Source organism: Hemicordylus capensis, chromosome 4 (assembly GCF_027244095.1).
Source record: "Hemicordylus capensis ecotype Gifberg chromosome 4, rHemCap1.1.pri, whole genome shotgun sequence".
Taxonomy (NCBI): Eukaryota; Metazoa; Chordata; class Lepidosauria; order Squamata; family Cordylidae; genus Hemicordylus; species Hemicordylus capensis.
In genome coordinates, this window is record NC_069660.1 from 149640538 (window position 1) to 149664516 (window position 23979).

At 44.1% G+C, this 23979-nt stretch overlaps 1 protein-coding gene across 4 annotated transcripts in view; it reads right to left on the reverse strand.

Moving 5' to 3' along the window:
* Positions 1–2236: 2236 nt before the first annotated feature.
* LOC128321989 (uncharacterized) overlaps positions 2237–23979 on the reverse strand; it is an 81689-nt gene continuing 59946 nt past the window's right edge. For 2 of the 4 annotated variants that reach the window (XM_053242640.1, XM_053242642.1), the window contains 3 exons: positions 22666–22790; positions 19614–19739; positions 2583–3653 (listed from right to left, as the gene is read on the reverse strand). In XM_053242640.1, coding sequence (XP_053098615.1) covers positions 3491–3653; positions 19614–19739; positions 22666–22790 — 414 coding nt within the window. In that variant the 3' untranslated portion in view covers positions 2583–3490. Of the gene's footprint in view, positions 2559–2582; positions 3654–17724; positions 17845–19613; positions 19740–22665; positions 22791–23979 lie in introns of those variants that run through there. The other 2 variants (XM_053242641.1, XR_008305457.1) reach the window with 2 other exon arrangements.

Sequence of the window (23979 nt, forward strand, 5' to 3'; positions counted from 1 at the left end):
CTTTTGCTCCTGAGCTCTGCCTTCTCTTGCCTGAGGTGTCTTTGACTCAGCAGCAGTGTCTTTTCCAAGCACACACTCCTTTATAAATCTGCAGTCACTTCATCTTCAAAACTTGAGCTTAAAAACCCAGCGTCCTTGGGAAATGGAAATGTGGACGTGGAAAAAAGAACACCCCTGCTTGACTCAGCCTATTATGAATTAATTCTGTGTTTCCACCATCCATAACATGTATCACCATTTTAAATACCTTTTCTAAAAAAAAACCCTCCCTGCCCTGTTTTAACCAATACTGCATTCTTTTTGTCATAAGACTGTTAGAACTCCCCCTAATCAGCTTGTGGTGTAGCATTATTGAGGAACAGCCGCTTCTGTTCACTTTTACCCAGAGGCACACTTACCCCTGGACTTTGGGGCTGAAGTCCAGGGCCTCCACAGTCCCTGGGGGCCCCCCAAAATCCTCTTCAGTCTGCCCCGGGCGGTGTGGTTGCCTGGCCAAGCATGATGATGCTTAATGTGCAGGGTATGGGAGGCCTCCAAAGGCCTTTAGGTCCAGGCTCCAAAATTACGTAGGTGCACCTCTGCTTTTACCTCCCTGTCTTATACTTCAGACCCCTCATTTGCTTTAGGGATTGGTTTATACCCATTCAGCATGACACTTCCGGTGGGGGGGGGAGAATGGGACCAAATTCAAACTCATTTCACTTTACCTTGCTGCTACAGATTCTGTTAAACACAGTAATCGCATCTTGACTGACAAATGGCTCAGAGAAGTGGAACATGTACATCAAGCAGTTTCACCGCCACTGGCCCCCAGGCCTTGCAGTGAAGAATACTGCTTTAGTGAAATGAAATTTCTCATGCTTTCCTAAAGAGGCAGGCTAAAAAAAAAGAGGGAAATTTGGCAGTAGTGGATGAGTTAGGGTTACTGAAGTTTGTTTACAGCAGATGAATTTTTATGCATTCATTTTAAAAAATTACAAGCTCTTCAGTAAATTACAGGTGGGAGGGCAGCAGTATTTTAATACTTATAAATAAATGTACCATAAAAACAATAAAATGAACATTTTAAACCAAGTCTTAGTAAGTGAATTTTAGTATGCATACGGAATATGGGAAAGGTTGGGCTAAAAAGGCATCTGAAGGAAGCTTGACAGGTTTCTGAATTCAGATTTGACTACATTCTATTGAAACTAATGGATATCAAGGTTAAGGGAAAGGGAAAACTGCTTGATGTATATGTTCCACTTCTCTGAGCCATTTGTCAGTCAAGCAGAACTTCTCAACCAACCACACACTGGTGCAGAAGGGAAGCAGTAATTTTTGACACTATCCCCTTCCCCAGGAAACCTTCTGTACCACCCAAAAATATGTCCTCAAATGCTGGGCAACCCTCAGGGACATATTTTCAGATAGTACAAAGGGCTTCCAAAGGAAGGAGGGACATTAAAAAATGGCCACTCCCCTGCTGCAACAGTGCAGATAGTTGGGAAGTTCTCTTAGGCTGCTCTCTTGCTGCACTGGCACATCCTTGCTAAGTATATCAGCCAGTTCTTGCATGTACAGCAGGAATGTAGGAGGTTTTCAGCAACCCCTCTCCACTGCACACCATCTACTTGTGGGACGTGCGCCAGCACATGACATCAGTAGAAGCATGGGGGTTTAGGCTGTTGGAAGTGAAGGACTTTGCGCTGTCTCTTGTCTCAAAGACAGTGGAGGACAGACTAGTGAGTCAGAGGGCTAGAGGGGCAAGACATTGGTCATCCCTTCTCTACTGCTCTGACACTATCCCTTTGGAATGTAGATTGCTACTCTTAGGGACTACCTTCCTTCCTTCCTGCTTTGCACTTCCTCTCTCCCCCTTCTCTTCCTGTTCCTTCTACCTTGCAACATGCAAGCTCCTCTCCCCTGCACCATGTGTGCAGAGATGCAGAATCCATCTGCATCCAGCTAAGCTAGATAGATTAGAGATCCTAACTCCTCACTTTCCTATCTAGAATGGAGTTCTCTAATAAATACCATTTATATTGATATGAAACAATGAACTGACTCGAAGTTACTTTACTCTCAGCATACACGCATGCCTAACGAAATTCCGCTGTGTTGTGCCTCTGTGCACTTTGCTATAATGAAAAAGGGTTTCTCCTACCAGAGAGAATTCCCAAAATAGGCAGTATTAGGCATTGAAGTGTCACTGGATGGTATCTCCCAGCCAGTGAGTACCCAACCAAACAAAACACTTGCCTCGGTGGCTGGAGAGACTGACCAGTGACACTTAAGTTTCCAATGCCAGTCACGTCCCCTGTGTCAATGTGCTTCTGATGTTGATGAATTGGCCTTGGCAGCACCGCTCATCTCTCACTTGCAGCCAGCAAGCTCTTCATTCACCAGCTGGGTGCCGGACTGCAATGGCAAAGGGGTGGGTCCCAGACATTGCCAGTGGCCTGGAGACATTAGTCCCCCTTATTCAATAGTGGTTATGTCACTGATGCACAGCTGTATATGGCTGCCTTTCCCAAGTGATGCAAGCAGAGGTAATCTGAACTCACTTACATTTGGTGCTAGAGAGGAAGAAATAACAATGGTCAAATAAATAAAATCCCTTTATCGCATCAGCTTTAGTAGTTTGTGGGCAAACAAATTACACAAAGAAATGCAGGAATCTGTTATGAGAAGCAGCTTTGGGAAGCTAAACAATTTTGAGTGGAGGAATAGTAGTTAATCCTATCCACAGACAGATGATCTGCCAAAAATTGTCCCTCTCAAATCTGAAATCTTACCTAGTATCTAGTTTGCCCTTGGGATCATTAAAAAAATATCTTATTGACATGCCGTATAATTAATCATAATTTCTGCTTAAGAGGTACCGCTAATAAATGGACTGGGTATGGGCTAACAAGATGTAACAATATCACAGAGAGAAATTTTCTAGCAGTAATAGAAACAAAAAGGTGGGTAATGAGAACATCCAATGGACTCAATAGTTTCAGCTGAGAGCTTATATAGCAATAACCAACAAAGTAACTTAAGTAAAACAGAGCTTGTGTTTTACTTGAACAGGAGGGTAATGCTAGAAACAGTTTTAAGTTAAAATAAGACAGCACAACTGCTTCATGTATAACTGAGAATGCCTATTTTTAAAATGCCTGTAAAGGAGGCCTTCCTTTGTGTTCACTTTTGGTTAAACGTTAACACAAGGTGCTTTGTTCAAGGACTTTGTTCTGGAATACTGGCAGAACATCCTGAGACTACATTTGGGCTTGTGCGGGGAATTAGCGAGACTGAACAGTCCATTACAGTAACAAATTGGGCAAAGATTTGGTCTGGAAATAAAGGCCTGAGGTAGGAATATGCTACAGATTTATTCAAGGATTATTGGAGTATAGGAAATGAAAAATAATTAGGCAATTGATAAAAGGCAATAAAACTTGAACTAACAATGTAATCAGAGACTCACAAAGAGGTGTTTTTAGCTTAAAGGTCCAAATTGTGATTAAATCAGTGTAAGGCTTGCCAGAGAGAGAGGACCTGGAGTGCAGAGTTTAGATTTAGGAGGAATGAGAGAGTGAGAAGGAGAGATTATTAGTATACCTTCTTCCAATTCCGTTGGTGTGTCTGTCACCCTTGCAGAATGGGGAACACTGGGGTCTTCCTTCCTAGGGGCAAAGCAGGACGACAGGGTAGAGGGGAGGCAAGCATGCTCACAAGCCAGGGAACCAGGAAAGTGGCTGGTTCCAGGAAAAATCCAGGGGAGGTCAGTTCTCTAAGGCAGCCAAGCGTAGTGCATAGTTTGGATCTAGGGCTGCCAACGGTCCCGCATTATGGGGGGAAAGCAGAGGCGTATCTAGGGAAAATAGCGCCTTGGGCAAACACTGAAATTGCACCCCCTGTCCAAGCATCTGACACCCATCTTTCAGATAACTTTACCATAATATCAGCTGAAAAATACTACTCAAGCTCGTTAATCTTTAAATCTTTCAAAAACTATTTTAGCAGTGGACTTAGCCAGACCAAAAAATGCTGGAAAATGACAAATTTCAGTATGCTGGGGCTCATGAAATACCCAAATACTATGTGGAGGTGTACTTGGAAAACTAAACAGAAGTGCCTGTCTAATTCTCTACTATGTATTGTAGCATCACCATTACATAAGTTTTAAAAATAAATGGAGAATTTGACTTTTCCCAGATACTCTGAAAATAATTAAAGGATATGCAGAGTAAACTGTGTCACTGCTTGGAATATATTCTAGTCTTTCAGAAAGACAGTTAAAATGAGAGAAAGAGAGCAAGAAACTCCCAATGAGCCTTAATATTAAGGATTTCACACTGATTCAAAGACAAACTCACCATTATTAGCCATATTAGCAAGACATCACATTTAACTCACTTATCACAAGAAGCAAAGTAAGAGCAAATGAATACAATCCTAGCTCATAAGCATCAGCTCATTATTCACAAGCCCTGATTCTCTGTACATAGTGCCAATCTGAATATGTGTACAGTGACTTATATTATATATTATTATTATTTTACCTGTAGCCCCTTCGAGGGGCTTCCTAAAGGCTGGGGGGTTGCAATGGTTCCTCCTCCCCCTACTGGCCTCTAGGGCCTCGCGGGGACCATTTGAGCATGTGCAGTGGCCATTTTTAAAAACATTTTTTTAAAAAATGGCCGCTGAAAACAAAATGGCCACCGCGCATGCTCAAATGGCCTCTGCAAGGCCTGGCATGACCTAGGGCCTCACAGAGGCCATTTGAGCATGCACGGTGGCCATTTTGTTTTTGGCAGCCATTTTTTAAAAATTAATTTTACAAAATGGCGCCCCCCTTCAAGTGGCGCCCAGGGCACGTGCCCTGCCTGCCCTGCCCCTAGATACACCCCTGGGGGAAAGTGCTTGTCCCATTTGGGACACAATTTATCCCACTTTTTTACCACTTGAAAAAAAGTAACTTTTAAAGCTGCCACTGAGTGGTGGCAGAGTGGGACAGCAGTGAGACCTCTCCCTCCTCCCAAACGAAACGATATGAGTGGCTGGCTACTGCTGCTGAGCTGCTCTCTGGCTGGGGCAGGGGCAGGCTCGCTGGGAGGAAGGGACGGGACCGGCATGCCACACTGAACAACTGAAACCAAAGCACTCACCAGTGAGTGAGTGACACTGACCAAGCCGACCAAGGGAGGGACAGAGTCTGTCGGATTCAGAGAGAAGATGGTGAAAGACTGCGGCCCTGCCTTCCTCCAAATGAGGAAGATGGACTGATTTTAGGCTTCTAAGCAGGTCCCCTCAGAGTCCCTGTTCTGAATTGAGCCAACACAACATTGGCAACCCAATTTGGATCAAGAGACAGGTCCAAACTGGGAGCTGGAAGTGAAGCTGGAGCAATGGCCATGGTAGATGGAGTTGCCAGAGCCAAAGCACACACAGACGGTGGGTCTGAAGAAGGAGCACACCATTGATTGGGGCTTGGGATTGATATAGGCAAAAGCACACCTTCAGGCCGAATGGGTCACACCTCCTGGCTCCAGAGGATGATATCTGTGTTTAACAAAGGAATACATGCTGTATGATTCAATCCTGGGTGTGTGCAATCCTGGGTGTGTGCAAGTCCTTCCAGGTGGGAAGATCGGAATGCTTTTCACACTAATGAGCCTCTTCTCTGGTCCACTTCAGACTCTGTGATAGTGAGGTAGGAGTGATACAGCCTTATCTGAGGTCCTTTTGAGGTGATTAGCAAGACTTATCCTTTGTGCTAATGGAAAGAGGAGTTTCACTATTCTCTTGAGAAATAGTCCTTCTCAACTCGCAATTGTCCAGCCAGCATCCTTCTCTGGATCACAACATAGAGGGGCATGTGGGTGCCTTTCAGTGGCAGGTCATACTTGAGCTGGGGTAAAGTTGCTGCATGCTGCTTGTGCTAAACAGAATTTGCCAAATATGGACATGTGGAGGACTTGCAGTCCTGCAAGTCCAGGTAGCCAAGATGGAGAATGCAAGCCTGCACTTCCAAATCATATAAAGGGGTACAGCTTGTAGCCCCCAGACAGGCTGTTTCATAACACCTTGTACCTTACTTTGACAAAGCAAATAAAATATACAAAAAATGAACAAGTAATGCTGACATTGTAATCAATCTAGGGGAAACAGATTACATATGTATCAGGTGCCCGGACAGGTATATTTTGAGGATCAAGTTGGTTGTGAATTACTGTATTCTATAAAATCCCTTTAATAGCCTTCTATCTTTTTAATTGATTGATTGATTGGATTGATTTCTATACCACCCTTCCAAAAATGGCTCAGGGCAGTTTACACACAGAAATAAATAAATAAGATGGATCCCTGTCCCCAAAGGGCTCACAATCTAAAACGAAACATAAGATAGGCACCAGCAGCAACAGTCACTGGAGGTGACTGTTAAACTGGAGAATGGTCTGGGAACAGCAGGAATATTGTATTAAAGCATGGAGTCTGTTAACAGCCAAGATAATTGCAGCTTCATGTTGGTGCAGATCTATAGATCCTAGTATCAACGAACAGTTTCCCATGATTTAGGACATAACAAAACTAACTGAATTTAGTTTTCATGCCATAAAAGAGCCCCTGGTGGCACAGTGGTAAAACTGCTGCCCTGTAACCAGAAGGTTACAAGTTCGATCCTGACCAGGGGCTCAAGGTTGACTCAGCCTTCCATCCTTCCGAGGTCGGTAAAATGAGTACCCAGAAAGTTGGGGGCAATATGCTAAATCATTGTAAACCGCTTAGAGAGCTTCCAGCTGTAGAGCGGTATATAAATGTAAGCGCTAGTGCTGTAAGTGCCATAAGGCAGGAAACAGAGTCAACGTTTTGAAAATTAATGGCTTCTGCATTACACACACGCGTATATAAATCAGTATAGTAGTTTGTTGGATATATGATGGTTAAAGATTATAAATATTTGTACCTCTATTAATTTCATTTAAAACAGTGACAGTTTTCTTTGATACAAATACAGATAAAGAACTACCAGAGCACTGAACAGTGCTGCAGATCCTGTCAGGCCAAGCAGTCTAAACACAAACCAGAATTGGAAAGCAAGTTAAGAGCTAAATCTAAAGCCAGAGATTAAAACCATGCAGCAAGATAAACCAAGATCAGTGAGCCAAAGCCATCAGATAACCAGGAACTACAGAAAACTACCTAGCAGCATCACAAAGACCTTGAAAACCAGGGGAGATCTCAGCCCAAACAGGAAGCCTTATAACCTTCCCACTCAGAAAGGATCCAATAGTTAACCCAGATGGGCGTGGCCTGTTCAGGGCTTGAGAGCTCAGAGATCGCCTTCAGGCACCTCTGTTGCAGTTCATCAATCTGCCACAAGAGGGAGCTATATAAAGAGTCAAATTCAAGTCACTAATGACAAGTATGTAATCAGAAAGTTACATCCTTTTAAAGACCATGCAGCCTTTTAAAGACCTCATTCAGTCCTCCTAACACTGAGACTAGATTAATGTTAAGTGTTTTTCTCTTTAGGCTGGTCTTGATTATTGCTTGAAAGCTTCCAGCTGGCACAGAACATCAGAGTCCTGCCTTTCAAAGAGGTTGGGTCTCCTGTCTGTAGGATTGCCATGTCCCCTGCAATTTAGGGTAGCCCCCAGATTTTGGCACCTCCACCCCGCTACTAAATTCCACCCAGATTTACACAGATTTCAAATGTGCTGCCCGGATTGCCTGGATTTTACTCTGGATCCGATCACATGGGAGGGCCGAGGAGGAGGGGAAAGCATACAAATCTGTCAAAAATAAATAAATAAAATGCAAATTCGTTGCCACATGATTTGCATAATATGGAAACTAGGCCACGCAGATTTGGGAAGCTTGAATATGGTGACCCTACCTGTCCGGTACACTGTTTATCCAGCACGCGCACTGATTCTTTATTGTCTTTTAAGAACAACTCAAAGTGCTGGCTTTGATCTATAAAGCCCATACCTTTGATCCTATATTCTTTATCTTAAACCAGGGGTTCCCAACCTGTGGTACTCCAGCTGAACCACAACTCCCATCATCCCCAGCTACAGTTTATTGTGGTTGTTCAGCAACATCTGGAGTCCCACAGGTTTGGAACCCCTGCCTTATACTGTGTGCTTAGGTGCAGGTTGGTTCACTATGCACAGTCATTTTAAAAAGTAAAAATATACACATCAACTTAAAACAGCATTAGGAGTTGTTGTGAGCTGTCCAGAGAACAATTTGTTATGGGGCAGCCGACAAAGGTGTTTATTATTACTATTAATAATATGAGGAGGAGGAGGTGGTGGTGTAAAGAAAAAAATGTATCCTATCTTTAAAAACTGTTCAGAAGAGAGAATTTTGGCAGGTGCAGATTGTCATGCAGAGGTGAGAAAAGCTAGGCAGGCTTGGGAGCAGTAGGGCTTCACTTTAATAAGCTGGGGCACAGTTAATGAGGGGCAAATGAGGCACAGTTGCCTTTGGTTCCCAGCCCCTCTATCTCCGAGCTGCTCTTTCTGCAGGCTGGCCATTCGTCAGGTAGAACTGCATGGGCTGGTTAATCACTGACCAGCCTGCACAGCTCTACCTGATGAATGGCCAGCCTGCAAGCAGTGCACCTGTTATTAATTCTAGGATGGGAGGGAGGCAGAGTTGTTGGGAACCAGAGGCAGCTGTGCCTCATTTGCACACACACATACACACACACCCGTTAAGCTGAGTGAGCCACTACTGCGTGGGAGAGACGCCTGCCTAAATCCCTGGATAACCACTGCCAGTCAGTACTGAACAAGATAGACCAATGGTCTGGCTCAGTATAAGGCAGCTGTCGCTATTAGAATCAACACAACTGTTAAAGGTACAGAAGTCCTATTTTCCTTGGCAACTGGTCATCCTAAATTAAAACTATTGAAAGAATAAATCAGTTATATTCTACCTCAATTATAATGTGTATTCATAGGAAGACCCATTTAAAATAAATCCTCTGTTGAACTGAAGTGTCATATTTCAAATCCAGTTCTCAAAATGTTCCTATGTGTTACTACTCACTGCCACCTAGTGGAATATTTCCATAAAAGCCAAATGGCAGGAACTGATGTAAGACCTTCCAGGGGCCTGGAGACAGATATGACCAGGGGCATAACTAGGGAAAATGGCACCTAGGGCAAGCACTGAAATTGCGCGCGCGCACACACACACACACACCCCATCCCAACATCTGACACGCATCTTTGAGAAAACCTGTCTTTTCAATGAATGTCTGGAATAAACTGATGAGGTAATAAAAAAATTCTTAACTTTACAACAATATTGTAAAGAATTATTAATTCTTTAATCTGAATCCTTGTGATTGTGATAATCACCCATCCTCCAAGTATTGTTAGGGCTTCAATTGGTTTAAGTAGATTAATTATGAGAGCTAATTTTAACTAATGATGGCAAATTTTTATGAGTGGGTTTGTGAGTAAAGACCTTCTAGGGGCTCCTGGTGGCGCAGTGGTAAAACTGCCGCCCTGTAACCAGAAGGTTGCAAGTTCAATCCTGACCAGGGGCTCAAGGTTGACTCAGCCTTCCATCCTTCTGAGGTCGGTAAAATGAGTACCCAGAATGTTGGGGGCAATATGCTAAATCATTGTAAACCGCTTAGAGAGCTTCCAGCTATAGAGCAGTATATAAATGTAAGTGCTATAAAGGGGACTCCTTATGCTAGTACCTAAGTTGGCATTATGGAGAATTGTAACTTTATTTAAAATCAGTTTAGCGATGCATTAGTTAAAATGCCAATTGATGTGTTTGGAAAACCAAAGAAACTCCATTTTTGGCCAGAAGGCCAGGGAGAAACGGGGAACAGATTAGAACAAGTGGGAAATCCTCTAGGAATTCCTACTCACCTTTAGAGTAAAGCACTTCTGTACAGAATCATGGCCATATTATGAACTCGAGTCAGAGGCCTTCAGGCCCTGAAAATAACACCCTTTTGCAACTGCTTTTATTTTATATACATAGCGGGAAATGTTAAGAACACCAATATGTGCAGGCCCACCAAAGAAACCCCCACCATCTGTATTACCATCATGCTCCAAGCAGCTTTTCCTTTCCAGCATGCTATGGAGAACAAGGGGACTCTCTTAGTCTGTGAAGAGAGGGAGGGGTCTGAGGAAAGTATTAAAGAGGATTATTGCCTTTTGCTAAAATCATGCTGTCTGTGTTCTATTTCCAAGCTCAAACAGCTGCTTCAGCTGAGAAAAAGGGGAAGGTGCATCAGCCTCCTCCACCCCTTGTGTTGCAAACAGTCTAATTTCCTGCTGCTGCTCTGTCCCAAGCCCAGAGAGAACACTGTTCTTGCTGCAAAAAGTTTCTCTGAACAAAAGGCTGCTTTTCTTTTCTTTTCCTTCTTCTTCCTTCCTTCAACTGCTTGCAGTTGGAAAAGAGGAAAAAAAATGGAGTTTGAAGGAATGCATGTGATGTAGTTCTGTGCAAGGAATTGTAGAGAAAAGACTGGAAGGAGATGTGGACAGAGGGGAAGGAATGTCTTAAGGGTTTTAGTTGGAAGTTGTTAAAAAGTTGAAAAGCACCTGTAAGTTGAAAAATGTAAGCTGTGATGTGGAAAGGTAATATGGAATTACAGATGGTTTTGTGGATGACTGATAAGTTTGTTTTGTTTGAGCTACTTTCTTAACTGAGTTTTATGGCTAAATGATTGTTTGACCTAAACATATTTAAAATGTTATAAAATCCTATGTGACCCATGTGAAATTCCCTGTTTAGTCCCTTGTTCTGTGAAATACACAAGACAAGCCCGTGTGTGTGTGTGTGTTTGTGTGTGTGTTTCTGAGCGGGAGCCCAATGCTCCGGTTCTGTGCAGGAATCCTCATTTTGTTAAACTGCAATGATCTGGGGAAAAGCCGAAACCCCCATCAATCTTATAACTCATCCCTCAGAAGATGAAGTTTCTGTTGTATTTGTGAATGTATTCTAGTGACATGTCTTTTTCTGTAAACTGTTCCAGAACAAACTTGATCTGACATTGAATTCCAAAATTTGCAGTTATTAATTGAATTTAAAATTGGTCGTGGCCTGAGCAACAGGGGGAACTTTCAGCAGTCCCAGCTGGCCACCTGGGGGTGCTGAAATTTTCCTTCTTTGTGAGTCATCCCATACCCCCACAAAAGGGAAGTGCTGCTTATGGCTGGCTAAATGTGTTAGGCATAAGTTGATTGTGTTATTTCTGCCACTACTGAATGTCATAAGCCTTTATATGTTATGCTTACTGATTTCCTTGACATGGTCTATGACTTAAAACATAAATTGGAAAAAATGCCAAAAGACCAAATTGAAAATAGCCTCAGGTCTTATCCATCCATTGTATTATTTGCCTTGAAAACTTGACTTTTCCTTTTGTGCTTATGGTTGGCACCCAGGGACTTAGTCTCAGGACGCTGTCCCTACATGGGGGGAGGGAATTGGTAACTCACTTGCCTGTCTTTTTCTCAGGTAAACAGGTTTGCAACCAACAGTGCCTTGAATTGTCTTTCCGAGAAGGATTGGTCCTCCCCAGATTGAAGGAGTACCTGGATCCAACCCTGACCCAGGAGCACTAACCATCAGCAGCAGCAGCTACCTGAGGGGAGTCCCTATCTGTGTTTCCAGTCCAACCCAATGGTGACAGAACGTCCATCTGCTGCCCTGTCCTGTGTCCAAGGAAGAGGGCCTAATGCAAAGTCCATCTTCTTGCTCTTGAGTGATGTAGCAGAGGAATAGACAACAAATGCCTGACAGCAACCAGGCAAGCCAATTTGTTTACTTTTCTCTGGAGTCATATGTGCAACAGCATCTCCACAAGCCTTTGGTTGCTCCTGTAAAGCCCTGGAACCATCCTACCCGGGTAAGATACCCTGCCAAAGACGACCCTATTTCAAATTCTGCCAAAGACGACCCTATTTCAAATTCTGCCAAAGACGACCCTATTTCAAATTCTGCCAAAGACGACCCTATTTCAAATTCTGCCAAAGACGACCCTATTTCAAATTCTGCCAAAGACGACCCTATTTCAAATTGCCCACAAGGGGGAGAGTCAAGGCTCCCAAACACATGAACATTCAAGCTTGTCTATGGACACTAGTCAAACAGGCCAAAACAACACTGATCAGAGAACATCCAGGATAGCCAATATCCTACAACGCTGGACAAGAGCATTTGGAAAGTAGAACCAATTGAAGGACAAAAAATGGCTGCTTTTTTTTAAACCAAGGACTCTTAGTTTTGGAATTGTAGGGCTCTCCATGGCTTCCTTTTGGCCATGGGAGACTCTAGAGGACACTAAGGAGGGTGGGAGTTGATGATTTACACCACTTTCTTGTAGTGACAATGAACTATGAGTATGTTGGAAACCCTGCTATCCCCTGTGCTGTAGGGACACGAACTTCACATGCTTGCTTTCTGGTCATTTCCTTGGATGCTTCCCTGACATCTTGTGCCAGTCATCTCACTGTTTCTCCCAGGACATCTACCTGCAAGTCTGCACCTTTCCCCAACTTACTGGTTCCTTTTTGCGCTCTAAAAACATTAAGCTAGCCCAAGCTTTACCTGCTAATTTTCTAAGACACCTGTATCTTGGGATATATTTTAACTAATGTGACTGTACATGACTTCTCATTACCATTGCTTTCCACGAGCTGATAATCCATTAATCGCCAGAAGCACCTGGTTCCACAATGCAAGGCTGTTATCAATACTTTGTTTGGGATGGAGTTGGGTTAAGACAATGTTGCTTGCTATAAGTTGCATGATCTTTATATGTACACCTTGCTGCTATGTGTAAAACTTTTTATCTGTATCAAATCGGGCCGGATAGGGGTGGTTAAGGATATGTGTGTTAATTTATGGAATTAGTCTAATTATGCTTGTAGCTCTAGGATGTTTTATGCAATGTATCTAGTTTTATTGCCATGTGTTCAGCCCATTTAGCACCTACCATTTCTGTAAAATCTACAGGTGAAACTTGGAAAATTAGAATATCGTGCAAAAGTTCATTAATTTCAGTAATGCAAATTAAAAGGTGAAACTGATATATGAGACAGACACATTACATGCAAAGCGAGATAAATCAAGCCTTAATTTGTTATAATTGTGATGATCATGGCGTACAGCTCATGAAAACCCCAAATCCACAATCCCAGAAAATTAGAATATTACATGGAGCCAAGAAGACAAGGATTGTAGAATGGAACAATATCAGACCTCTGAAAAGTATAAGCATGCATATGTATTCAGTACTTGGTTTGGGCCCCTTTTGCAGAAATTACTGCCTCCATGGGGCGTGGCATGGATGCTATCAGCCTGTGGCACTGATGAGGTATTATGGAAGACCAGGATGCTTCATTAGTGGCCTTCAGCTCTTCTGCATTGTTTGGTCTCATGTCTCTCATCCTTCTCTTGGCAATGCCCCATAGATTCTCTATGGGGTCAGGTCAGGCGAGTTTGCTGGCCAATCAAGCACAGTACACTGTATACTTTTCAGAGGTCCGATATGGTTCTGTTCTACAATCCTTGTCTTATTGGTTCATTGTAATATTCTAATTTTCTGGGATTGTGGATTTGGGGTTTTCATGAGCTGTAAGCCATGATCATCACAATTATAACAAATTAAGACTTGACTTATCTCGCTTTGCATGTAATGCGTCTGTCTCATATATCAGTTTCACCTTTTAATTTGCATTACTGAAATTAATGGACTTTTGCACGATATTCTAATTTTCTGAGTTTCACCTGTATGCTTAGGCATCCCAAAACCACATGTCACGAATCCTTTAGCCACACAAAACACAGAACTATATTTCCAAGGCAATGAAGATAATTCTAGTTCTAGCATGTATTTTCTTTTTATTGTCACATGTTGCTGCTTATAATGCATTCCAGCTTTAATCCAAATGTTTATGAGAACCTTTAAACCTTGGCATAATGTAAGACCCAAATATCCAGCTGTACCTTTACAAGCCTTGATTAAGACATCCTGAAGATTCAGGATAATCCAGTTTCAGGGGGGAATTGATGTGTTTAGAAAACCAAAGAAACTCCATTTTTGGCCAGAAGACCTTATTCTAACTTAAAGTAACCTGGCCCAAAATCAGGGACATCACTGCCTCTCATGATTAACGTCATTATCTCTCTCCAGCTAAATTGTACACAGCTAAGCTTCACATTGCTAGAAAACAGGATCTAACCAAATAAGGAGTAATCACCAGATGAACAATGAATCATTCGCATGCGTACTAGATACTTAGACCACCATTTTATTGCCGCGTATACTGTGTCTAGCATGTTAGCACCATCTAGATTGTTTGTATAAATGTAAGGTGCACCTGTAACCAAACTGTAATTGGTTTGAGAGCATGAGCCTACTGATTACCTATTGCTGACTGCAGAGCAATAAAGCCTCAATTAATAATTCCCAATCCTTGTGTCTGTCTGATTGGTTAAGCGGACCCAGGAATGAGCCCCATCCACCCAATGATTGATCAACTTAAAAATCTAGTTAGCAGCCCTACATTTCCCCCCATTTTAATAATTATGTACAGAACTGTAGTGCTTATACATGGCATTCTTAGATCAAATTCTTTGCTATGCACTCATATATACTCGGTAAGATGGACTATATAAGTAGTAACTACCATCTGTGGCTTTGAGTGTCTTAGTTTTGTCTAAGAAAAGCCTTTAACTATTGTTAAGAGATGGTAGAAACAGAGTGCTTGATCAAGTGTTCTTATAACATACATTCCAAAGGGAGCCTGTACATTATGCTGCTGTACTTTTTAAACCTAAGCAACATGTAGAAATGTAGTAGGCAAAGCCTCTCATTATTGCCTTTTTATTTGCTGATTTTCTTCTTTTCATAAGGCATTTCAAAGCAGAAAGTGTCTGCCAGTAAAACAAAAACAAATTATTCTATAAGGTTTTGTTAAATTTGAGGTGGAAGGCATGATTATTTCAAAGCACTGCAGTAAACGAGTCATGCTTGCTTTGAGTTTTTACATCAGTTCCTATGTAATTCCACAACCCTTGTCCTACACGTGCTGGAGTCTATCAAGTGCAATGAAGAACTATAATTAATTCTAAATAACCTTTAAGAAGAAACTGATGTCTGCAGCAGACTGGATCCTTGTTATCTTTGGCCCCTTCCACAGGGGTCTTTAGCACAGCTGAGACATTGCTCTCCTTTAATCAGCTGAAAGCATGTATGGTAAGACTGCACAACACAGGGATGGCATTTCTGGGTGTGAATTCTTACAACAGGTGTTGTTGTTTTTTAAGCACCACACAAGTTAAAGGCAGACACTTTCCAAGTTTGAAATCTCACAAACCTTATAATCAGATTGCTTGACAAATATGCAGATAGAGCTCTGTATAGAGAATTAAACAGCATGCGAGTGAATATTTCCATTTTATTCCTTGCCTCTCCCCCCCGGACCCTTCAGTTTTGCCAGTTTACAAGGTATTAAACCGACATTGTCTTTTTAAAGGATGTTTTGTACACTTACTTTTTTGTGCCATTTATATCTGTTTTTTAAATGTCAACAACTTTGCATTCTTCTGACTCCCTAGATCAGGGAAAAATCTAGACTTGGGTCTTGCAGAGGCCTTTTGAGCATGTGTGGCAGCCATTTTTTTTAATTTTCGGCAGCCTTTTTTATTTTTAAAAAATGGCTGCCGCACGTGCTCAAATAGTCCCTTTGAGGTCCTATGCCATGCCAGGCCTCTCAGCGGTCTTTTGAGCATGTGCGGGACTTTGAAAATGTCCGTTGCACTGATCTTTCTAGGCCCGAACAGGCCTGAAAATCAGCCCAGGATGGGCTGCAGTGGTGATCTGAGAGGCCGGCAGGGGAGGGGGACCTTTGCAGACCCCTCCCTCCCACAGCCTTTAGGAAGCTGCCCGAGGGGGCTACAGGTAAATAATTTTTTAAAAACAATCCATGAATTGGGGAGGGGGGCAACATGGCACTGGCATGACACCCAGTGGCACCTAGGGCACGTGCCCTGGCTGCCTCTCCCTAGTTTCGTCTATGATTGTTGCTGCCAGGAATGGCAGGTCACATTTTAGAAAGCGCTGTAATTCTCAGGCTCCCTTCTCAGCCCTCACTCTGCATGGAAACAGAGAACAGGTGCTGTCTGCTACCATGATGCAGACGGAAGAATGTATAGGGTCTACATTCACATCTGCCATAAAGACAGCAGCCCTCACGAATTGTTCTGTCTTACAGAGGACTGCCTTCTCCTAAATGCTTCATTGAGACAGGTTAGAGGACTATGCCCTTTTTTGCTTAACATGCAGTAACAACTGAAGATGGAGGCCCCTGCCTGCTGCAGTGCTGTTCCTAGGCTCCGCCCCCTGGCTTAAGTCAGTGAACTGTGTCCCCCTCCTCATGATATACCACACAGTGCATATTCCAGAGAGTCCCTTAGGCCAGTGGACTGGAACCCTGGCCAACAGAGGAGTGACTGCAGCTGCCTTCATGACACTAGCTCATCTTCAGCCACATTCTCAGCCTCAGGAAACATATATGCCAGTTTCTGGCAAGTGCATCTATAGTGAAACTTTAGAGCTTCCATGAATTTCTGAGGCAAATTTTATGTTCTGTTTTTAAAACAAACTGTAGCCATCTAGAGGAAAGATGGCAGCTCTTTCTTTTTTTGACTTTATAAATGCACCCAAGGATCCTTCTGGCTTGAAAGAAGAGACTGCTTTATGAACAGACACAACCTGCTCCTGTATTCAAGAAAGAAGCATGGGAAACTCTGTGGGGGCAGGGCAGAAACATGCAGCAGATCAGGAATTAATGGTCTAGGCAGATTCTTAGGGGGTTTCAATGGAATCACCACCAACCCCCTTCCACCAAACATACAGCTTCTTGCCAGATGGAGTCAGATACACATGGCCACAGAGGTTATCAAAACAGCGGGTCCAAAAGAAATATTGCTCCTGACCGACAAACAAGCTCTTGGAGCAAACTGCAGTATCAAGTGTGTCAATCTCCCACTGCCTCCTTTCTAGAGCATTCCTACCAACAGGCTTCACAGCTACATTAAAGCATTATGCTAGAAGCATCATTAATGTGCATCAGGGTTGAAAAATGCAGCACCACCTAAGTGAACCTGTGTGTGCTTTCCCTCTTCAGATGTGTTAGAACTCAACCATACCCAGACCCTGATAAGTCCCGCTCTGGAGAGGACATGGATCAGGACCTTGCTGTTAACTCCTTAGACTGGAGATCCCGAAGAGTCAACAGGTCCTGAGGGACAGCCGGAGTCTGCCTTCCTTTGGTGACACTCAGCCCACTGGGGTTGAGATGTCAAGGGATCAAATGACCCCCAACTGGAGCCTTGCCCCAGTACCAGATCTCCAGTCACCACCCCCTGGGACCTCAGGAATAGCAGCAACAAGGCCAGGTTAGAAGCCCACAACCAGTGATGAATCATCTGTGAAGCTTCCTGAAGCCTATGTTCCCACATTCCCACTTGGGAGGAAGAGGCAATTACTGGTACTTGCCATGGATCAGGACCCAGCTGAGATCCGTGAAGGGGCAGAGCAGCCAACTTCTATCAATACGCTGGTGCAAAAGCTCCACGTAGTAGTTCCTCAATGAACTACTCTATCCTCCGGACCTATTTCCCTACGTCTCCCCAGGGTCATGGTTGCTCAGTCTACCCCCCGGCCCCTACTCTAGTTCTCTGGGTATCACTCACCACTTTTGAATTCAGCAGAAGGCTTAGCTTCCGTACCCGAGCATTGTCATGGCCGAGACATTTGAAGATGAAATCCACCATCTCAAGGTTGGCCTCCACAATGTGCTGATTTATGAACAGCTGAAGAGCCCAAAGAAGACAAAACCCAACCACAAATGATTAGGTGGTAAAGAGGAAGATTAAGTACAATTTGTTTTTCTCTACTGCACACTTTGCAAAGAGAGGGTTCCAGTTTCGTACACCATACAAAGTTCCATAGGGCATAGCTATACCACACTACAGCTACATCGTTGAAGCAGTATTCCCTCTGCCCCCAGGAAGCCTGGAAACTAGTTCTGCGAGGCAGGACAGAGATCGCTAACCTTTCCAACACTCTCGCCAAACTGTAGCCCTGAACAGTTGTGGGAAGAAACCGTGCCGGTTACATTCGTTTATATTATAGTAATTTTTATTTATTAATTAATTTATGTATTGGATTCCTATACCGCCCTTCTAAAAATGGCTTATGGCGGTTTACCCAGAGCGATAATAAATAAAAATAAGATGGATCCCTTTCCCCAAAGGGCTCACAATCTAAAAAGAAACCTAAGATAGACACCAGCAACTGTCCCTGGAGGTACTGTGTTGGGGGTGGATAGGGCCAGTTACTCTCCCCCTGCTAAATAAAGAGAATCACCACGTTAAAAGGTGCCTCTTTGCCAAGTTAGCAGGAATTTATTAGCAGGGATATAATTGATAGAGGTTTAAAATGGAGATACTGTATGCCCCAAGACACCTTGCAAATCTCTTTCCAGCTAACCAAAGCAAGGACTTCAGAAGTTGTGGCTACTTCACTATCAACACATATCCATATGAGCCACATTATTACAACAGAGGCAGTCCAAGTGGCAAATCCAAGTGTATTAATGTTTTATGTATTTTGTGTTTTATGTATTTTATCTGTTTTGTGTATTTAATCCTGTTGTTTCTTTTTCCTTTGGTGTTTGTGCTGGCCTTGGGCTGAAATATACAAATATATACATACAAGTGTCCTCCCTCATAGTCACACAGCATGCATCTTGTGGCACCCAGAATTTGCTGCCTCAAGCCGTGGCCTTACTCTGCCTAAAAGGTGGCTCAGGAGACTTGAAGGAGACTAGGCTCAGGAGACTTCAGCCTAGTCTCTTGGATCCAGATCCAACTCTCTGTTCCCTCAGTATGTCTTAAATAAGTACCTGCCTAAATGGAGGCCAGCTATGCTTCAGCATCTTGAGTTACCACAGTAGCTGTGATACAAAAAATGACTGGCCATGCAGACAAGCTCTTCATTCACACAACTAGTTGTGCAGAGGTACCATGTGGGCAACAGAAGTCAGACAGATGGTTATCCCGTGGGCTCATTTGCTTCTTTCAGGCTACCCCTCTCCCCCGCTAGCTTCTCTCCAGAGCCTGAAATTCCTGGGGATGTTTTTTTACTGACCCCTAGAGGGAGTATTTCTACATTAACCCTCATAGTCAGCATCTCCAGAAAGCAGTCATAGGGATCCTTTATTTATTTATTTATTTATTTATTTATCTATCTAACATATTTTATACCACCCAAAACTTACGTCTGTTTAGTTTTATCTGTCAATACATTGCCTAGAACTTCAGTCCCTCTCACCTCAAGGTAGATGTCCAGTGCTATTTCAGGCAAACCCGTCAAGTGTTTGACTTCAAAAATAGCACCAATATAATGTACTAAGGCTGGGGTTGACCATGAACATTTAGCGATGAGTATCCTGCAGTGTGAAACCAGAGCTCATGAATGAGGGAAGAGGCACAAGTGTCAGCAGCACAAGAAAAGCTCTTGCACGCCCAGGTCCCGCTCATCTCTCCCCATTGGGAAACCACAGTGTTCTTCGTCTTACCTCACCAAAATGGATAGTCCGTGGCTGAAGCCTTCTGGCCTGCCAAAGTGGTCCAGGTATTCCCTCAGACTCTCCTCCTCTATGTCAACAGTCCTAAGGAGGAGGTGCAGAGTTTCCAGGCTCTCACTAGAAGCAAGGCAAGGCCAGCATTACCAGGAGAGATCAGAGCTACACACTCAGAGTTATTGGAGTGCCACTGAAAGGACCCCTTCTGTTTAAAAAGGTTGGGAACCTCTGGCCTAACAAATGTACCCCTTCTGTTGCAAACCTACAGCTCAGCTACCACACAGAGATTGTGAGTGCGTCTGTGCACACAAGTCAATATTACAGTCATGAGAGAGTCTACTCCACTCACTGTCTTACATCCAGACTAAGTTACTCATGAGTATTTTCACTGAAATTAACAGGACAAGTAAACTTTTATTGAATTGGTAAAACAAGGATAAGTAAACTTGTCCCATTGGAGAGACAGTGGAGAGCCTGTCTCATAACTAACATTTAAGTGTGTGCGCACACACACACATGAACACATGAATTGTGTTTTTAATAAACATAAAATCATAATTACTTAAAAGCATGTCAGTGAGGATGTGTCAGATGGGGAATAAATCATGCATCTGCAGCATGGGGAGGCAGAAGTACTCTAGGGGTACTACTTGTAGTATCCCTTTTGGGGAACCCCAGTGTTGGAAAACCTTATCATTTGAGCAGTAGAGGATCAGAGAGGTCTATTCAACCTAGTCTTGATCGAGAGGTATGGTTTTTTGTTTGGATGGAGAGGGCTGGCCTGGGTTCAGTTCCCAAAGAAGCCCATGTTCTGGAGGAAAGGGAGGCTGGGCCCTTTGCGGGAGGGTTTTCTAGCTCTGTGGCAGAGCACATCCTTTGCAAGCGTGATGGGCCAGCTTCAGCCTCTGGTGTCCACCGTTAAAAGGTTGACAGGACTGTGAGACAGCCCCTTTCTTGAGGCCCTGGAGTGTCGCTGACAATACTGAGCTAGAACGACCAATGGCTGACTCCGTCTAAGGTAGCAGTAGCAGCAACAACAACAACAACAGTACTAGCAGCAGCAGCCCTTTGCCCTGTACTGTTGGAGACGCAGATTCAGTGGCATCGCCTGTGTGCACCTTCTCTCCTAGTGACCACTTGGGACATGAGGAGTAGAGATAGCGAGGAAGAATCTGAAATCTTCCTTTTTTGTTGTTTCTCCCTCTGCTCCAGCAGTTTTCAATTGGGAGACAGATACTCTTCCCCTCTCTACTCTGCACCATGAAGACAGAAAGCTCAGGGACACAGGCATTTCTCTCCAAGTATGTAACTTCCCAAATCAATCTCACTCGCTTTTGAACCTGAAATGTCCGTCTCAATACTCCTGAATGGGCTTACTCTTCTCACACACACATGCTCTGCTAAAACGGGAGTGAACTAAACCTCTCCCCTCCAACATATGCATACAAAAGTACTATGACAGAGGGCAGGGAGCACAGAAGTAGGCAATCCCCCCACTTCAGGATGGTTATATAGGAAAAGCTTGATTCTGCAGAAGGTTCCTAATGTATATCATACATTCCACTCCCATCCACATGCACACAACCTTCATGGGATTAACCAAGTGAAAAGAGGCAACGGACGTCCCTTTGACCCACTCAGGGCCTTCCCACTTGGCCCCCATCCCAGCCCCTGATCCCAAGATCCCAAAATCCTTCTGTGTGTGCTTCACCTTCTTTCTCCTAGAATGGGATGCAGGCCAAGTTTTCTCTCACCCTCTACTCCTAAGCAGCAGCAGCAGGAAGTCAGGCAGAACTTTCCCTTATGTTCTGCAGCTGCCCATTCCTGTGTGTGAGCCAAGACAAGGCCAAGGCCAATGGGAGTGAGCACACGAGATTCACAAAGAGAGGGCACTGCTGAGGTTGTGCCCACTTGGTAGGAGGGTCTTTATCTCTGTCTGTCCCGTGTGGGAACAACAAGTCCGTGAGAGAGCAGAGCTTGCACTGCAGGCCCCTTTGCCCTTGCTCCATTCAAAAGCTGACCCTTGTTGTTAAAGTAATTGCCCCAGAGCTGTCAAGAAGGCCAAGACATGTACCAGGTGCATGAGTGTCAGGGGAGAAGACTTCAGTGGTTTTGTCTTGGGATCCTTGCCTGGAGATAGACTCTAGATCCACCAGGAGCAGAACCACAGTGAAAGAATGACTGCAGGGTGCGTGAAGGCTTAAGAACACAACCCGCTGGATGGCAGAGGGCTTTCATCATAGCATCTCTAGGAGATGTTCCTCTGTGAGGAGTGGAGGAGATGGAGGCCTGGGGGGCTCCCTCAGGTTTGGGGTGGGTGGGACAAAAACAGCCAAGTATATTCTTGGGGAGCTGAGAGGATGTCTGCAGAGGTGCTGCCTTGTTTCCCCTTTTAAACGTGTGTTTTTAAATTCTTTTTGTTAAATTACATATTACAAAGTAGAACAAGTTGGGGAGCTAACTGAGACCCAAGGCCTGAGAAGTTATCCCATCCACGCTGTGGAGAACGCGCTGGAGGAGAGAGGTGTTGTCTGCATTCTGGTACAGGCCTCTTTTCTTCAGCACCTTGCTAAAACCAAGATTTCTGGGAAGGACGGCCACTTGCAGTGATCCCTAAGGGAGAAAGATGTACACTTGTGCACCAGATCAAGAATCCTCCCATGGAGACATTTCTACCTTGCCCCAAAAGCAGCAAGCATCCTGTGCCCTCATTTTGTCATGAGTAGGGTGTCAAGGCCGAAGGGAAACTATTTATTCCCCTCACACTTAGGCTTAGGGGACTAACTAGGACGACTAGACTAACCTTTAACTCTAGGTATCATTATTTGTTCCCCCCATATGTCTGTTCATACTGCCAGTTATCATAACTTTCCCCAGATGCTCCTAAAAGTCCTGTGTAGAAAAAACCACCTTGTGACCACAAGGAGAGCCCAAGAGCCGATCCTTCTTGTTGCTAGGGCTCAGGCACAGTTGGCACCTACAAGGGGAGCACGTGTGGCTGAAAGGAGGAGGAATTCTGCCCTCCATTCCTCAATGCACTACTCACATCACACCCCGATTCTCCTCCAGCCGTGCAGAGATCTGTTGCAGCAGGGCAAGTAAGAGGTGTGGGAAATCTGCTTGCTTGTCATTAGACTTGAGGAATAAGTAAAGGACCTGGACTGCACGAGTCTAAGAGAAAGGGGGAAAGAGAGGAAATGTACTTTTGCATCTTCTTGGAACAGGATGCCATCATGCACTGGAGAATGAGACTCTGCAAGGATGGCCAACAGTCTTTCCTAAAGCCAGGGAAGCCTCTCTCTGCAACCAGCTTCTGAGGGCTCCTTTGCTCTTTCCTGCCCACAAGTTGGATTACATAGGAACATAGGAAGCTGCCATATACCGAGTCAGACCATTGGTCTATCTAGCTCAGTATTGTCTTCACAGACTGGCAGTGGCTTCTCCAAGGTTGCAGGCAGGAATCCCTCTCAGCCCTATCTTGGAGAAGCCAGGGAGGGAACTTGAAACCTTCTGCTCTTCCCCGAGCAGCTCCATCCCATGAGGGGAATAATAGCTTACAGTGCTCACACGTCTAGTCTCCCATTCATATGCAACCAGGGCGGACCCTGTTTAGTTAAGAGGACAAGTCATGCTTGCTACCACAAGACCAGCTCTCCTCTCCAACAGGGAAAGTGTTGGCCAAGCCCTTTTTCTGACTGAGGTAGACAATCCAGATGGCCCTCTTCCCATTAATTCACATGGGCCACAGTCCATTGGAAAGTTTCCCTCCCAGGCCCCAGGGACACGAATGGGTGCGCGAGAACAAACTAATGGTCTTTATCACAGTTCCCCTTCATCTCAATGCGAGTTGTACAGAATTCACCAGAGAGCTGGACGCAGTGGGTCAGAGGGGTCTGCAGTTCTCACACAGCCACTCTTCAAAATCTGCCACTTGGGGAGGCCGCCTCATTTTGCCTCTTGGTAGTGTCACTTTTCCATCAGAGAGCCACTAACATGTTACTGTCAGGAGTCCGGGTCAAGAGCAGAAGCAGCATGGAGAAGCCTGGGCCAGTGAGTGCTTGTCATTAGCTCCCTCTCTCCCAGCCTTTAAGGAGAAATTGAAGACCACTCTTTTGATTCAGGCTTTTGTCCGATGAGATGCTGCCTCCTCTCTTCTTAAATTGCAACTGTGTTAGCTCTCTAGATAGGTTGTTTTCTTTGAAATTTTACTATTGTTTTTATCTTGTTGTTAATGCCCTGGGGTCTTAGGATGCAGGGCAGTATAAAAATCCAAATAAATTCGCACTTTGTAAGGAAGCCATCAAGGGTCTGAGGAAACATGCCTTTCAGTACTTTGAAACAGGTTTGCTCCTGTGTTTTT